Source organism: Ursus arctos, unplaced genomic scaffold (assembly GCF_023065955.2).
Source record: "Ursus arctos isolate Adak ecotype North America unplaced genomic scaffold, UrsArc2.0 scaffold_1, whole genome shotgun sequence".
Classification (NCBI taxonomy): domain Eukaryota; kingdom Metazoa; phylum Chordata; class Mammalia; order Carnivora; family Ursidae; genus Ursus; species Ursus arctos.
In genome coordinates, this window is record NW_026622763.1 from 7,392,636 (window position 1) to 7,410,530 (window position 17,895).

The 17,895-nt window shown below is 40.3% G+C and overlaps 1 protein-coding gene across 1 annotated transcript in view; it reads right to left on the reverse strand.

Moving 5' to 3' along the window:
* Nucleotides 1-17,895, reverse strand: part of CNTNAP5 (contactin associated protein family member 5) — a 780,199-nt gene that overhangs the window by 236,598 nt on the left and 525,706 nt on the right. Inside the window, exon 13 of the mRNA XM_044388305.3 lies at nucleotides 14,307-14,507. Within this exon, the coding sequence (XP_044244240.1) occupies nucleotides 14,307-14,507 (201 nt within the window). The remainder of the gene's footprint in view (nucleotides 1-14,306; nucleotides 14,508-17,895) is intronic.

Consider the following 17,895-nt stretch of genomic DNA (forward strand, 5'->3'; position numbering starts at 1 on the left):
GATGTGTTCACAGAGAGAATTAGTTTTCTATTCTTAGGGACATCTTATGAAATGATTGCCCAGATAGATTTTGTAGTTATTTGACTGTATATATAATATCGGTTTACTAGCAAAATCCAGCCTTGACTTGATTCAGTTCAAGGGTATGTTGTATAACCAGCATCTGAGTAGCTGGTGACTTGGCAGACTAAAACAAGGATGGTTTTCTTTCGTCCATCAGACTGCATTTAATCACAGCAGGTTTTATTAGACTCATTTGTATTTTTTTCAGTTATGGATAGGGTCATGTGGTTTTTACTTTACTTCACATCTTTGACCCTCGGTTTGTTTATCAGCACAAACCGTTGACTTATGGGATCACAAAGATTAAATGAGATGGTTTTACAATCCATCTATACCAGGAACTAAAAACACGTATTAAAAATCCTGGCACATTAAAGCTATTAGATTCAAAAGCTAGGCTTAATGTTAATATTGTTACTTTCCTTTTTTCCAAGTATTTTAAGTGTCTCCTACATGGGGATTATTAGGAACCTGAAAAGAAAAATGCATATATACGTAATATGTATGTATACATATCATATACAGGTATATTTAAGTAAGAGTTTGTGTACATATCACATATAGGTATATTTAATTAAGTAAGGTTTGTTTTACATATGTATATACACATGACATATTGTACCCAGCTACATGTAGCCTATACCAAATGCTCTCTTCAGTAAACACATCTCTTCTCATTGGCAGAACCAGCACCCAGAACAAGGTATCTGGACTCAGAATCTTAATTCTGCTTTTCTTTCTTCTTCTCTTGACATCTGTCCTTGACTTTCAGGAACATTAGCTTTTAAGTTAGAGCTACCTGAATTTGTATCCTCCCTGTAAGACCTAAGGCAAGTTATTTTATCTTGAAGTCTCCATCCCCTCATTCATACACCTGGAATAATAACACCTTATTCAGAGGTTGATGTGAGAATATAATTTGCATGTATGTAAATATATACACACACACATATATATGCATGCATGTATACATGTATCTGTATACGTATGTATGCACATACACATATGTTAGCAGATGGCAGGTGCAGACATCATTGATGGGGTTGTTATTGTTATAATAATTAGTAATAGTGGTATTTCTTGATTCTCTTGTTGGCTGGTCTACCACATCTAGATGCAGGGGCTTTGGACCCCCTCTGTACCTTTACACCAACCTTCCAGACTGTGAGAGTATAGTATTCCTTATAGTAAGCCAACCTTAGACCTGCAGGGATTCCCCCCAACAATATTTCTATGGCTGTTGCTTAGAACCTTTGCTCTCTGCACTTATGTGAGCTCCAGGGCTCAAGCATTGTTTGCCTCCCACAGAGCTTCCTTTATCACATGTACCCAGGTCCCCATTCTCACTGCTTACAGCCTTCTCGTACCCCCCCCCCACACACACACCTGATTTCCTTCAGCAGCATGCCCTATTGTGCTTTTTAATGGACCTGATGCCTCCTACTCTGGTCGCTTGCCATCTTATCACTTCTGACCTCTAACCTCAGGCTTCAGCACCACTTGTTGACCTGACTTCCCTCCCCATATCTTAAAATCAACATACTTAGTACAAAATCTAATTTATTCCCTACTAGAATAAACTCCCTCCAGCCTCTTAATGCCAACTTTTCTGTTTATTGGTCTTGCATTGGAAGCCTTATCCAGAATAAAAATATTTTTGACCTGCACTATCCAATATGGTAACCACTAGCTGCATGTAATTATTCAGCTCTTGAAATGTAGTCAATATGAATTAAAATGTATTGTAAAAGCAAAATGTGCACCAGATTTTGAAGATTTGGAATAAAAAATAATGCAAAATAAATCTTAATAATTTTCTTTTGCTAATTACACATGGAATGGATACTATTTTGGATTATTGTCACAAATAAAACATAGCATTAAAATTCATTTCATCTATTTCTTTTTATGTTTATAATGTAGCTATTAGAAAATTGCAACATTTCCATTGAACGGCATTGCTTAAGTCTCTTTTGTTCATCAAGAGCAATCATTCTTTTGTTTCTCTTCCTATTTCTATATCCCCCCTCTTCTTACCTCACTCCTTGACCACAGAGATAGACCTAACTTGTCTCCTTACCTGTAGTCTCCTCCTGACCCAATCAATTTTCTTTACAGTCATATGACTAATCTTCTTATTATATCACTCTCCAGTCTTCGTTCAGTGGAGGTAACGGAATTCATCTACAGAAGCATGTTGCAAAGTATCTACAACATAGAAGGCCCTCCCTCCTTCTTACCCATCTTCTTTCCCATCCTCTGTACCTCCTCACTTTAATAAGCAGCAACAGCCTCAACTGCTTCATTCCTAAATAGGATTCTCCCCCATTCCCTAAGAATGGTCTGCCTCCATGCCCTCCCCCATCACAGTGACTCCTACCCATGCTGTGTCTAAAAAGAAGTGATTCTTTTCCACAGAAAATCTCTGAGATTCATTTAAGTAGAAATGATTTTTTCCCTTCCAGGGCATTCTCCATCTTTCTGACTTATAAATATTGTCTCTAAGTCTACCGACAAGGGCACAGGCTCCTTAAATGGTAGTAGCCACTATAGCCAACCCCTTTATAAATGCATTGCAATCCCTGAAAAAGTCTACAAGTCTACAAGGTTAATATATTACCTATTTTGCAGATGAGAAAACATGGCTCAGAGACTTTGGTTATATGGCCTGACAATGGCCACTCAGCAAGGAAGTGGCGGTGGGGGGGGGGGTTTCAGTATTTTTATTTTTATCTATCTATCTCTCTATGGCTTTAGAGCCTAAAATGTTTCCACTGTGCAATACTAAGATTATGTTTTGACACCTGTACACCACCCAGCATACTGCATGGTATCTCTCATCAAATCCTATACACACACACGTGCTTGCACGCGGGCACGCATATGTGCACGCACACACAGAGGCATGCACAGGAATGCATATGGGCATGCACACACACACAGGAAAGCATGGAGGAATAAAAATGCCATAATGCATTCCTGTATCTCAGCAAAAGTGAGAGGACAGTAAGAATTAGGTATAGAAAGACACCTCTGTCATTTCAAATGAACTAGGTAAATTTGGAACTTAAGAGTGCAAGTTCCCAACCATTTTCATCCTTAGAAATGATGTGGGTACAATTAATTTATTTTTTGTTGTCTTCATGCTTAGAGATGGGGAAACTGAGGCTGGCAGATGTTGAGTACATATTCTGAGGTCACACGGTTGACACAAAATAGACCAAGTGCTTGAGCCAGGGCAAACCGAGCCTGGGCTCTTCATCAGCACACTGCTGCCTTCCCTTTGGCATGGTTATAGTGAGAGCCCAGGTGGGACGAAAATCCAGCATCAGCCCTAACTCTCCATAACAAGATGAGATGCCATTATGCACAAAGTCTGTGTAGACTGTAGGCTGGCAGGCCTCATCAGTGCGGGTATCATAACATTTCTTTACTACCTCACAACCACCAAAGCATTTATAAATAGTGAATAGTCTAATACATGCATACATACTTTTAAGGTAGGAAACTGTTATCCCCACTACTCTTGACTTGTTATGACCTTAGGGAGGTTTCACATCTTCTTTGCACAAGTCAGTATTACCATATGGAAAATATGTTCTGAGGAGAAGACCAGGTACATGAAGGTATTAAAGACATCACCTACTATATAAATAAATTACCATATTTCATTGTCTTAAGAGTCAGAAAAATCTTTTTTTTTTTTTTTTTTTTTTTTTGGTGTTTGCCTTACCAACTCCTCCAGGTCCTTATGGTAACAAGAAAGTAACAAACTGTAATGTGTATTTTAACTCACTTTGTAGTGGTTAGTATAGGCATGAAATGTCACGGTGGGAAGGACACTTGGAGAAAATAAAATATAACCCACTAGGATTAAAGAACAGAAACTTGAGGCCCATTAAAATGTAAGTAAGTTGCTCAAGGTCACAGAGAGACTATCTTGGAGCCAGAAGTGGGGCAGTGCCTCCCACCTCCCAGTCCCACCCTTCCCACTCACAAACTGCTTTCTGCTTGCAAGGGTTTCTGCAGCAGGCTTAGTGAAATGCACTTGTTTCATCATGGGTCCTCTGACATAATATGGACATTAGTGATACTATTAATTGAGGTGGAGTCTTCTATTCATTCAGCAACTACCTACTAAATGTTTGCTAGGTGTAAGTTACTACTCTATGCATTTGGGGCATAATATGGTGAATGAGTCAAAAAAGGTCTCTTCCTCATAGAGCTCACATTCTACTGACAGAGGAAGACAGTAAACAAACAAATAGAAAATATTGGGTATTAATAACTTCTACACAGAATACTAAAATAGGATGAAGTGATAAAGAATGAGAGTGTATACTTTAGTTGTATGTAGAATTTAAGTTGAGAGCTAATCATGGGAAAAAGAATTAAAGTTTTGAATAGAGAGAGCAGCTAGTGCATCAGTTTAAGATGTAGAGGGCTAGGGGCGCCTGGGTGGCACAGCGGTTAAGCATCTGCCTTCGGCTCAGGGCGTGATCCCGGCGTTATGGGATCAAGCCCCACATCCGGCTCCTCCGCTATGAGCCTGCTTCTTCCTCTCCCACTCTCCCTGCTTGTGTTCCCTCTCTCGCTGGCTGTCTCTATCTCTGTCGAATAAATAAATAAAATCTTAAAAAAAAAAAGATGTAGAGGGCTAGTTTGGCAAGGAGCAGAATAAAGAATATAGGGCTATGCTTACAGAGCAGGTGGAAGAATAGGAACGGGGAGGGGGCTCAGCCTTCAGAGCTCTGAAGGTCAATGGTAAGGAGTCAGGGTTCTGTTTCAAGGGCACTGGGAAGGGTTTAAAACCAGATTTATATAATCTCTTTCTGGAAAGGTCATCACATTGTCTGTTGTGTGAGATAGAAACTGTAAGGAGGTGGGGTAAGGGTGGGATAGGAGAGGAGGAGGGATGTGATGCATTTGTCCAGTCTGGAGAGGAAGAGGTCTGAACTTAAGTGGTAGCAGTGGAAACAAGGGAAGAGGCTGGGGTCAAAGTCAGTTCTGACTGATGAGTTTGAGTATTCGCTGATATGCTGGGTAAGAATGGGAATTTTAAGGAGGGAATGAGCTAGTTTTGGCCTTAAGAAACTGGATCATGTCATTTACTGAAATGAGAAAAATAGAAAGATGAGTGGAGTTGAGTGGTCGGCAGGGGGGGGGTGGGCATAGACTTAACTTTAACTTTCAACAGTGCTATTAGATGGGTAAATATCACATTTACAGATACCTAAACTGCAGTTTAAAAGTAAGTATGCCCATAAACCAACGAGAGGCAGATTCCCAAATTCAACTTTTTCACCAGATATCTAGCTGGATTCTGAGACCCTGTCCTGGTAGCTAGGAGAATAATATTCTCCTTGCTCTTTTGAAAGTATGATAAAATACTGACTAAAATAACCATAGTATTTTGAATGTCTACCATAAGCAAGACACAGCATCTATCTTATTACATTTATAGATAAGGAAACTGGGGCTCTGGAAGTCCATATAACATGCTCACATTCTCAGAGCTAAGAAGTAAAAAAAAGTAAAATTTCATACTATTTTCTTTGATTCCAAAACTCATGCTCTTTTCATGTTGCTGCCATCGCACTATGTCTTAAGATTAGAAAAAAGAACCCTTTTTCCTATAAGTACATTCAAGATAAATTAAGCAAATACAGTCTTTCATAGAGCAGTGAGAAAAATAAAAACTTTATCTCATGCGGGGTCCAAATGTTGATTCTTGAGCAATCCACTTTGACTACTGAAGTAATTAATGGTCTGGAAAGCAATTCATTTGCAGTGAGGCACATATCATCTCTTGAATTTATGTGGGATAGTTTCTATTTTCCTTAGGTACACACCCACATCTCTAGCTCCAACCAAAGTGTATGCATTCTTTGTAAAATCTACCCACCTCTAATTTTGACTTTATGTCCCAGCAAAACACCAAGAGTGAATTATTAGAACATTAAGAAAGGTGGCTTTCATGTACAGTAAAGTGTACTGACTTGATTCATGTGATAGTCTCTTTATATTTTTTTTAAGACCTATGGCAAACTCTTATAAACACATTTTGCCCATACTACTTTAAGGGTAACAAAAGTCCCTAAGAGGGAAAAATGGAGAGTCAGACTGGTTTGTAGCCTAAACTAGAACTGACTCATCAAGGCTAGCAGGACATCAGAGTGTAAGCTGCTACCCTCAGTTGGAGAGCTGTGAGCTCCTGATTCTGCCCTCTATTTGCTCTATTTCCTTAGACTAGTTGACTATCCATGCAAAATTTTGAAGAAGACATGGTAGTCTTAAAACATGTTCATACATTCATCCCATGAAAATATGGACTGAAATTTGCCTCCCATTTATTGTGGGCTAGCCTGACTGACCGTCTTCTAATAATTAGAAAGTGGCAGAAATAATAATGCATGACTTCCAACACTAGGCAAGAAAATGCAGTATAATTTCCACCTGTCCCTCCCCCTCTCTTAGGACATTTGTCCCTGAGCCACAGCCACTGTGATATGAGAAAACCAAGCAGCCACATGGAAAGACCACATGCCCAAACCGAGGACCCAACCAACAGCCACACCAACTGAGTGAGTGAGACTTTGGATGACTGCACACCCAGTTCCCACCCAATCCTCCGGTGACCCAGGATGGAGCAGAGATGGGCAAATCCTACTGGCACCTGACCAAACTGCAGATGGGAGGGCAAGATGAATGTTACCATCGTTTTAAACCACTAAAATTTATGGTGGTTTTTACATAACAATTGATAATCAAAACAAAAAATGAACCTTTTCTTGGGTAACTGAATCCTCCTCTTATTATTTTCCTTCCATCTGTGAGATGTTTTCTTCTTGTTTTAAGTAGTATAGTGACAATAATGAAAGGACCAAGATGGACTTTGGGATCAGTTCTATCTATCATCAATCTATCTATCTATCTATCTATCTATCTATCTATCATCTATCTATCTATCTATCTATCTATCATCTATCTATCTATCGTGTGTGTGTGTGTGTGTGTGTGTGTGTGTGTGTGTGTGTGTTGCAGGAACGAAGGGAAGGACAGAAGAAGGAAGGAAGGAAGGAAGGAAGGAAGGAAGGAAGGAAGGAAGGAAGGAAGGAAGAGGGGAAGGGAAGGGGTGTGCTGCAGAGGACAAGGATTCCAGCTCCATTAGAGACCTCTAGGATTTGTGAGTGTGGTGGGGGTAAGTGGGAGGTAGTAAAATAGTAGGTGAAGGGGCCAACGCAATCCCAATTCAGTGTAATTGAGGGAACACGTACAAAAGTATTGCCATGGATCAGAAGTAACCAGAGGGCTGACAGTGCTGAGCTAGACTGTGGGGATCAAGGCTGTGTAAGACAAGGCTTCTGTACTCAGGGAGCTCATAGCTATTTCTAGTTCACCAGGCATAGGGAGTGACCTAAAATGTCTATGCATTTAGCAAATTATGGATGCCCAGTTTAGCCTCACTTAAATAAACTGACTGCCTTAGGATTTGAAACAGGAAGAGGAAGAGTAATCCTTTACTTTAGTGTTCAGTGACTTCCCTGCATACTTCAGATAAAATCCATAGCACTAGGCCTGTCATGATCTGGTCTCTGGACACCCCAGCCTCATTTTCCTATCACCCTCTCCCTCTTCTCTCTCCACTAGCCACACTGGTCCTCTTTGCTATTACTCTGCCTAGAATCTTCTGTCAAAGATATCACATGGTCCACACCCTCCCTTCACCCAGGACTCTATGGCGCATCCCTCCTAGCCCAGGAGGCTTTCTTGCCCCTTTAAGAAGCAGAATTTCCCATGCTTGGTCACTTTAAGGCTTCTTTTGCTTCTTGACTTTTCTTCCTGTTGTTCCTAATGAACTGAATACATGTGGGGGGGGGGTGTGTTTTCTCTGTCTCTCTCATACCCCTGCTACAATCAGGTGGGCAAGAACTTCATTTTTTCAGAATTTCATTCCCACTGGACAGAAAAGTGTGTGACAAAATACTTTTGTCACCATCAAAATCAATAAATACTTATTGTTTGAAAGAAAATGTAATCATCTGTTAATTGATCATGTTTGGTACAAATACTGGGGACAAAGAGTTTAAAGTTAAATAAACCCCAGAGTATCCTGAAAAGCTACTTTTTTCTATCTGTAATTTGACTTTTCTCTATCACAATTCTTTACCTAGATTTCTAAGTCTGATCATTTGTTTGTACACAACTGAAGCCAAATATTACAGATAGGCATGAGGGTTTATAAACACAAGTGCATTTACAGATATATTTGGATGTACAAAAAGTATATAAGTAGACAAACAATTACATAATATATATTATATAGTATGTACCTTATAGTGCATAATGTGTATATATAATATATTCATACATGATACACTATATATTTATATATAACCTAAACTATGTATCACATATTATATATAGTTAGCCATAAACTCATTAAAATATCATGAATTAATAATCACTAATAAAGAAGAAAACAGAAAGTTTTGGAAGACTTTAAATTAAATAGGATTTTAGGGGCACCAGGGTGGCTCAGTTGGTTAAGCATCTAACTCTTGATTTTGTCTCAGGTCATGACCTCAGAGTCATTAGATTGAGCCCATATCAGGCTCTGTGCTGGGCATGGAGCCTGCTTAAGATTCTCTCTGCCCCTCCCTTCCCCTCTCCCTCTCCCTCCCCTAAAAAAAAAAATAAAATAGGATTTCAGTGCTTTCAAATCCATGGGAACACAACTAGGTAAAGCAATAAAGCAATTGACCCCAGGTGGAAACCACTCAAGTGCCTCCCTGCCTGCCTGCCTGCCTGCCTGCCTGCCTGCCTGAATGAATGAATGAATTAATAGGAGTGATGTTCACCCATTGCAGGTAGGGAAATGAGGACTCTGAAGCACTCTATAGCACTGAATAATTAGTTCTATTGAGGAACCTAATCCTCATGGCAAACTTGTTTGCATCCCTGATTTGCTTGGCAAATGCTTTCTTTTCAGAACCAAAGTAAACTCCAGCTCAAGCTGTCCTATGGCTATTAGAGTTCAAAGTAATGGAGTCTCAATTTTCATATGCATTTTCAAACCATTTCATTCTGCCTAGAGCACTCACAGGTTTATTGGAAAAGGTATTTCAAAATAAACTTTTACTACACTGAGTGGTAAGTACAAAAAATACATACACCAAATACACTCCAATGAAAAAAAATCTAATGAGGGAATTCTTGGTGCCATGGAGACTATAGAAGAGAGTTTTAGGATAGGCAGTACTTTCCATCCTCACTCCCAGCAGGGACCTGGGCACTGGGCTTCCCCAGGTGATTACCTTCTGATGCCCTTTTCAATCTTGTCTTCCTTGCAAGGGGAAGCTGTGGGTTATAGAGCTAATTGGCCACATGATTAAAGCATCCTCCAGACTGTGGATTCAATATTTATTTCTGTGTCTTCTGTGTGAGTGTTTCCTGAGCTGGGTTCTATTTCATTTCATATGCTAATCACATGTTACCTTCAGGACCCCAGCCTTGGGCAAAATTCCTATGAAGGTGCTGACAGTGACAAAGGTCTGGGCTCAACCAGGAAGCCTTTATTCCTGGGGACAAGTGGACACCTCCTCTCCTAGTGACAGAGTACCCTGACCACTGGCAGGCTGATGAATCCTGTCTTGGAAACGTCTCTGTAGCACAGGACTGCAGGCCCTGCGTAAAGCTCAGGGTAATAAATAGAAACATAGGGAAGACAACTATAAAGATGCATGGGAATAGCAAAGACACCTTTCCCTGAGGCTTGGAATTCTGGTCCTTAAGAGAGTTTCTAGCGTAAACCTTCGGTTAAAGAGACAGATGACATATTCCATTGGCTGGCGCTTATCAGCAGCTCTGGGGAAGAATATCAGAGGAAACTGTCAGAAATGACAGTGTCATGGTTCAGTCACTGACTGAATGAAAAATACACAGTGGTGAACCAACCAGGCCTGAACTTAGCCTTCCTTTTCCTCCTCCCTCTGCTGCTCCTAGATGAATGGAACTGAAGCCAGAGGTGGGAGCAGGCAGAAAGAGGCTCTGGGAATGCCGTTGTGGAGGTCCTCAGGGCCACCCTGGGAAGGGGTGCATGAGTCCTGGAAGCTCCTGCACCTCAGCAAGAGTGCTGCAAACTTCTTGTAGCTACTCAGGAACTTGCCCTAATTCAAGCCGCCCTGAAAATCACAGGGCCTTAGAAGAGGAGGCTCTGGCTCCTCTTCTCTCTCTTCATCTCCATTTTCTTGCAAAATAAGGAAAATCACAGAAACTCATGTTTATCCTGACTACTTGATTTCCCTCTAAGTTCTGGCTCTTTGAGATTTGCAGGGTGTATCAGAAATGGCAGCCTTGCTTTGACCACAGGTGAAGCCCAGTCCAAGAGCCTGATCTGCCCCTCCTCAGCTGTGAGGCATTAATCAAGCACCTTCCTGTCTCTGAGGTTCAGTTTCCTGAAATCCAGATGGGGTAACAACCCTTACTGTGCAGAGCCCTTGCCTGGATTAGAGATAATGCTTATATGGCTCCCCAGAGATAGATGCTAATATAAGAAATGCTTAGTCATTGGTGGCCATTTGAACAGTTATTTATTTTTCCCTCATCTTGCCTTCTTTTATTTCCTCTCTATATTATCTATTGTGTGTAATATGGAGGAGAATCTATAGCAGATAAAGCATCCTCCACATTCTCTCCTTATTGATTTAAGTCCACAGTCACCACAATTTATAACACTTTATACTTCTACTAACCCTGGCTACCAGTAGTATCTCCCTCCAATAACCTAAGGGAATCATACTATACATTGTTTTAATTAAACAAAACTATGATTGTCTTTGACTCCCTTCTGCATTTTCAGATTGCCAAAGAGAAAACAAGATACATGTTGCTGACAAGTGGTTACTCAATCCCACAGTATTCTTGGGAGTATAAATTGGTATAAATTTGATATGTTGCAGAAGTCAATATGGCAAAAACCTTAAAAATATGTACACTCTTTGCCTTGGCAATGGCACCTCAAGGAATTTATCCTAAGGACATAATCAGCTTTGTTCACAAAGATCTATGTGCAAAAAATGTTCTTGCAGCATCTATATTGGGAAAAAGAGAGAACTAAATGTCCAAAATAGATGTGTTAATTTTGTATATCTGTTGTGGTATGTCCATATGATGGAAAACTCTGTTGTTAATAAACATTATGATATAGAGCCATATTTACTAATATGGAAAGATATGTGTACCGTGTGTGTGTGCGTGCCTGTGTGTGTGTGTGTGTGTGTGACAAATAAGGTAATAAAACAGTATCACTGGGGGCTCTGGCTTCAGCAGGTGAGAGACTTGCTCACCTCTTCTATACAGCAGGTAGGTAAGGAGGAGATGGACTCTACTCATTTCCCCTTCTTTCTGTGGTCTTCCCCATGGGAAAGGGGTTGCCTAAACAGAGAGATGAGGAAACCGACCTTGCAAGTGTGTGCAAGTGTGTCCCTCCAAAATTCATATGTTGCAACCTTAACCCTCAATACGATGATATTAGGAGGTTCCCCCCTGGAAGATGATTAGGTCATGAGGGTAGAGCCCTCATGAATGGGATTAGTGCCCTTCTTAAGGGGACTCCAAGAAGGTCTTTCACTCTCTTTCTGGCATGTAAGGATATAACAAAAAGTCTTCCCTGAGTTGTCTGTGACCTGAAGAGGGCCTTCACCGGAAGCCAAACATCCTGGCACTCTGATCATGGACTTCCAGCCTCTGGAACCATGAAACATAAATTTCTGTTTTTTGTAAGCCTGATCTGTCATATTTTGTTATAGCAGCTCAACGAAGGTAGTACGCTAGGCCCTGGCTCTGGGATTCACGTGCCTACAGTGGTGCACATTTATTATCTCTGCCCCTGTTTCTGTGAGGTAAGTCCAACTGAGTCAGTGCTCGTCCCTGCACTGAGGAGTGTGAGGTTGGGACCACATCTCTATGGGGCTGTCTGTCTGCATTCCCACCCTCCACACAAGCAATGCCTGGTCTACACCATGTTCTGCAAGCCAGCTCACCAGAAAAAAAGTAGACACTGTGTGCCCATTCCCATTGTCTTCCTTCATCTACCTCATTTGATTCATAAATGAAGGGGGAAAAGAGGATTAATGAGTATTCTCAACCTCAACATATAGACAACATATTTTCACTGTGTTTTTGTGACTGTGCACAAAATGGGAAAACATCTGGAATGATGCACAACTAAGTCCAGCATTGGTGTCCCTGGGTGGTGAGATTATCTGCATGCATGAGTCATAATTATTATAATTATTCTATTTATACCATTAAAATAGAAATAAAGTGATCCTTTGAGCTTGTTTCTCATTACAGTGCAAGTTTGGACCTTCCCTGCTGGGATGGAAGCTGCGAAGGAGGAAAGAAATAAGACCCCAGTGTTTGTTGAACACCTAATGAGTACCCGGCACAGTATAAAGAGTGCAGAGTACATTTTTCCTGCCGTCCTCTTATCAGCCTTATTAGTTGAGGATTTTGTGTAAATTGCTCAGGTGCTGAAATTGCTAGTGGAAATTTAGCAACTTGCACAAGTTTCTATAAGTAGTAAGAGGCAGAGTCATTCTCAGTATGGTCTGCCCTCAAATCCATGCCCTCCCACTTGAATATGCCCAAGGAATTCATGACAGCTGAGTTTAAAAAAAAAAAAAAAAGCACATAAAAAGGCAATAGTATCACCAAACTGATATCACATAATACATAAGACTAAAGGAAATCTGTGGTCTGAATGAACAGAATTCTATTTTTCCTAAAATTCCATCAGACCCAATCCTTAGAAAACTAGAAGCCACACAGTGAAAAGAGGGTAGGTTGTTTTTTCCAGACACAGGTACTGTGAATAGTGCCGAGAGTGACAGGCGCAGTCTTGACAGCCAGGACAGAAAGAAATACGAACAAGTATACACACTGAGCCTTTCAAGCAGCAACATCTAAGAACGCCAGGAAGAGGGACAGCAACCAGTGCCTCAGATCTAATCAACCCCGTGAGCATGGCTGAATCCAAGCAGAGTACAATAATTGATTTTCACAATGATGATCCTGAGTCATCAAGAAAAGGTTACATTTTATGTTCAGAGCTCTCTGTTTAAGAAGGCAGGGAAGCGTGTAATCCATTTGATAAAGATTTTCATTTCAAATAGTTAAAAATTCTTTGAAAACATTTTTGGCGCTTAAAGGGATAAGTGACAGTTATCTGGAAAATTCACTTATGTGGAACAACGTCTTTCCTAAAGATTCTAGATCAGTGAGGCGGTGTGTTATATTTAGTTAGGCTTCTATCACTTCTCCTCTGTTGACATTCCACTGTCTAATCTTCTCAAGCCTTTCAAAATTCCTAACCTCCAAGCATGGGATTGTAAATTTCTTGAGGTGACAGACTGTGACAACATTCTTGGATATTCCACACCCCTATGATTCTCGGCTTGTGTGTGTGTGTGCATGTGTGTGCCATGGAACAAATGGTGAAATTATTCACAAAAATGACTGACTCCCAGGGCACCCATGAACTTTGACGAAGCCTTCTGGACATTCTGCAAAAACCCTTTTCGGTTTGGTAAGTAGTCGTAGAAGTTACTTTGCTGGTTTGTTTTGTTTTGTTTTGTTTTGTTTTCAAAGAGCAAACTTTATTTTTAAAAAGAGTCATTTCCATTGAGGCCTGCACTTTCCAATTAACATTAGTACTGCAAACACACAGGGCTGTCCCTGCCTGCCCTCCTGACCCCCTTGCCTGATACCACTTCCCTCTGCATCTCTTGCCCTGCACATAACTCACTGTTCTTTGGTGAATATGCTGAGATCCTTTGTGCTTTCTCATATACTGTTTCCTTTCCCAGAAACATTCCTTCCCACCTCCGCACCGTCTATGTCTAGTTCAACGCTCTCTTCAAGTGCTACCGATCTCAAGAAACTTCCCATTCTCCCAACTGTTGAAAGATGCGCATTGTCACCATTTTCTTTTTGAAGATGAGTATGGAAACTTGAGAGGCTACCTCGAGAGGCTTCCTTTACGTCACACCTGGGAATCAGAGCCAGCATGAGTATATCCCCAATCCTCTCCTGACTTCATTTCTTTTCACCACACAGGGAACAACCGTCACTGCAGCCCGCTTGTGGGCAAACACTCCTCTTCTTGACATTCCATGTTTTCCAGGCCTATCTGTGGCCACCCTGTGCGGCTCATGCAGAGGAATCGGGGCAAGCCTTACCTGGAGTGTTGAGCAGGCGGGACCTTCTGCAGTGGTAGGCCACCTCCTGCTCACAGTGCTCTGAGCCATCAATCATGGCTTCCAGTTGCTCCATGCTGCCACCATAATCCAAGGCCATGGTGTAGGGCTTCTCAGGGTCTGCACCCCGCACATGGGTCAGCTCTGTGTTATTGTGCTGCACTGAGGTCCAAATCTTGTCCTCTGTCCAGAAAACATAACCCAAGGAAGTAGACATTAGAAGGAAGGTCAAAAGAGGATCATACTTATATAACTCAATAAAGCTGGGGGTCAGGGGGTGGGGAAGAGGATCACACAAGCAATGTGATGCTTGGCTCCACATGGGGCTATCAATCCACCTGAGTGTTCCACTCATGCAAATAAAAATGACCAGAGAATTTCTGTTCCTCATAGAGTTCCACACAGAGTTAGTAAGGGGGTTAACAAACATCGGAACTAAATCTGTGGAGTCCTTTATGCTAAGCATTTAATGTCCATCATCTCATTTTAAATTGGCATTACCTAAATCGGAAGGAAGTTAGAAACGCCATGTTAGAAATGAAGGAAAAGTGAATGAGCAGGACTGAGCAGCTTACCCATGCGCAAGTGACTAAGCAAGAATAGGAATCCAGGGTGTCTGATCGCAAAGCCCATGCTTCCAGCTACTGACACACACTCCTCCACAAGACAAACACTAGCATAGATAACTGTCTCACAGAAACACAAGTATCACATCGAATGTTTGCTGTACACAGAAAGATCTCCTTATAGAAAGTACCTGTAAAATACACCTAATCAACGATGAGATTGTATGATCCACACAATACATACAAGGCACTTAGCTGAAGTTCCTTTTTTTTTTTTAATTCTCTATGCTTCCTCTATTTGCAGAAAAATTCTTTTAAGAGGTTTACAATAAAATAATATGCAGAGATGAGGAACTTCACATCAGGTTTGGAGGACATGTTTTACCTACCATAGGTAAGAATAGGAGGTGAGGAGAGAGGAGAGAAATTTGAGTTTTACAGCTTGAGAGATGTGTATTTGAAGCCTATCTCTGCCAACAACAAGCTTGGACAAATCACTTCATTTTTCTAGGGCTCAGTTTTATCATCAAAAAAAAAAAAAAGAAAAAGAAAAAAAAAGAAAGAAAAAGACAGCAATCCCAGCAGAAGAGCTGTTACTATGGAATAGCAACCAAAGACATGAAGTTGCAAGGCACTGTCCGAGATCTATCAGACATTTCTGTACTAATAACCTATACTAAAACATTTACTGCAATTGGACATAGAATTTCATTCCAAACATGCTCACAAATAAAGCAAAGGAGGAAATAGGAAGACTCGAAAAGCTTTTGTCATCCGAGAATCTTGCCCACATAATAACATCATTACTCTTCATAGATTCTCAGAGATGAAAAATAACTTAACATAGCTATCATGTGGTTTCCCTCCTACTTCATCCTCCTAGTTTTTTATAAAGGAGGAAACCAAGGTCTAGGAAGTAAAGCAATGACCCAACGCATATCTATTAGGCAACAGTGATGAGTGTCCACCCTGAAAGTAACTATTATTAATTAGTACTACTAAGAAGCAGGATCACAGCTGTCAGCATGTTTACCTAAAAAGGAAAAGCACAGGATCCCCAGTTTTAATACTTTCTCTACCCTAACTCTGTATGTGACTTGGGAGAAGTAACTTCGCTGCTTGCACTTCTGTTTCACTATATTAGAAGGAGACAGGAGAGAAAGTTTGGTTTCCATTATCTCTAGAGAATTTTCTAACTCCAGAAAAAGAAATATTTCTTGAAGCAAAAGTATTAAACTCTGTTCAAGAATTCTAATTCATCTTCAGACTTTCCTAAAACCAATCCAGTGATAACCACATCTCCAATGTTTAATGGAGGCAGAATTACATTTTCTATAAAGTCTGGAAAACAAATCAAAATGAAGGTTATTAGGTTCTGACTTTGAAAGTAATAATAGAACATTAATTCTAATTGGTTAAAATAATAATATTACACAGTCAACCCGTAACTCCAAAAATGTTGGTACTGATACAGACAAACTCTGATAAATAACCAAAGAAAAATAATTATTTAATAACACAATAGCATAGAAAGAGAAATAAAGACCAACAGTTTTGAAATGTCCATGATATGTAGAAGAAGCAAAGAACCACCCAGTCTAATGTATACATGCTGTGTTACTGTTTCATGCGAGGACATTTTATATACCTTCTCTCTGGTAGACATAACAATCCACTATGGTAGATTCCAATATAGATAGATAAATATATATAGAGAGAAAGACAGACATAAACAGAGATACAGCAATAGATAGAGACACAAACATATACATAGAGGTGTAGATATATGAAGGCTTAGAGAGAGAAAATAAACTTGTCCGCAGTCTCACTGTGTCCAATCTGATGCCAGAAGTGGTCCACATAGCATCATTAAATCATACGAATTTAGATTTCCTTCCAAATATGCACAGATTCATATATCCATATATCCATTCATCTGATTATTCATACATTCATTCATTGATTTGCTTATTCATTTACTCACTGACTCATTTTGCCAGAATCATATTCTATCTTTAGCAAGATGGAAAAGGAAAATGTGTAGGAGAGACAACCTTTCATCTTGAAGCCACTAATGTTGCCAACCCTGCCTTCTGGAACCTGAGGGTGAATGCAAGTTCTAACAACTCAACTATTGGCACATTTTGATATATGCAGATATACAGAAGAAACGAAGGAAGAGTTAAGAGCTCTGAAGTGCTCCCCATGATTCACGAAGGCATCACAAGCCCTGCAAACAGAGTATGAGCGACAAGAGGAGAGATGATTACATGAAACCTAGAGCCTCTTAGCGGGCTTTCCTTTCAAAGATGCCCTTTGTCCTCTGATTATTTTTTTCTCCTGGGAGATAGCAGAAGAAAGATTGAAAAGAAGAAGGTAATTGGATACTATTTCTTCTTGCTTTCTGTTCCCGCCCCCACCCCCAAGTTTCATTGGTAGCGGGTGCAGATTAAGTCCTGCACTCTGACAAAATATTAAAGGCTAAGGGTCAATGCCACTCATGAAAGTTGGCTTTAGTGCTTAATGCTTCTGATGTCTGGTCTAAGATGGGGACATGTGGTTTTAGCTAGGGAATGTGTAGGTGAACGTTAGCTCTAAGGATTTTCAAACGAGTAATATTCATTTTGCACATCTTTTAGGTGGATGTTGGTGCGAATTCATTCATGGATGTACACATGCTTTAACTGAAATTGAATCCATGAAGCAAAATGTTAAAGATGGTCAATTAAGTCAATGGGTACATAGATATTTATGGACACAGATTGGGCTCTGCAGTTAGAAGATCTGGATTTTTGTGCCACCTCGACACTTACTGGTTAAGCAGTCTTGGTCAAATCATTACTTCTCTAAAGTTCAGTTTCCTCATCAGTAGTATCTGGAAAGCAGAAATGATACCAATTCTATAGAATGGTTGTAAGGATTAAGTGGGGAGGGGGTTTGTGTGAGAAGATCTGAATTTGAACTATTACACAAGGAAACCTAGAAATTTGTCTATAATTCAAGAA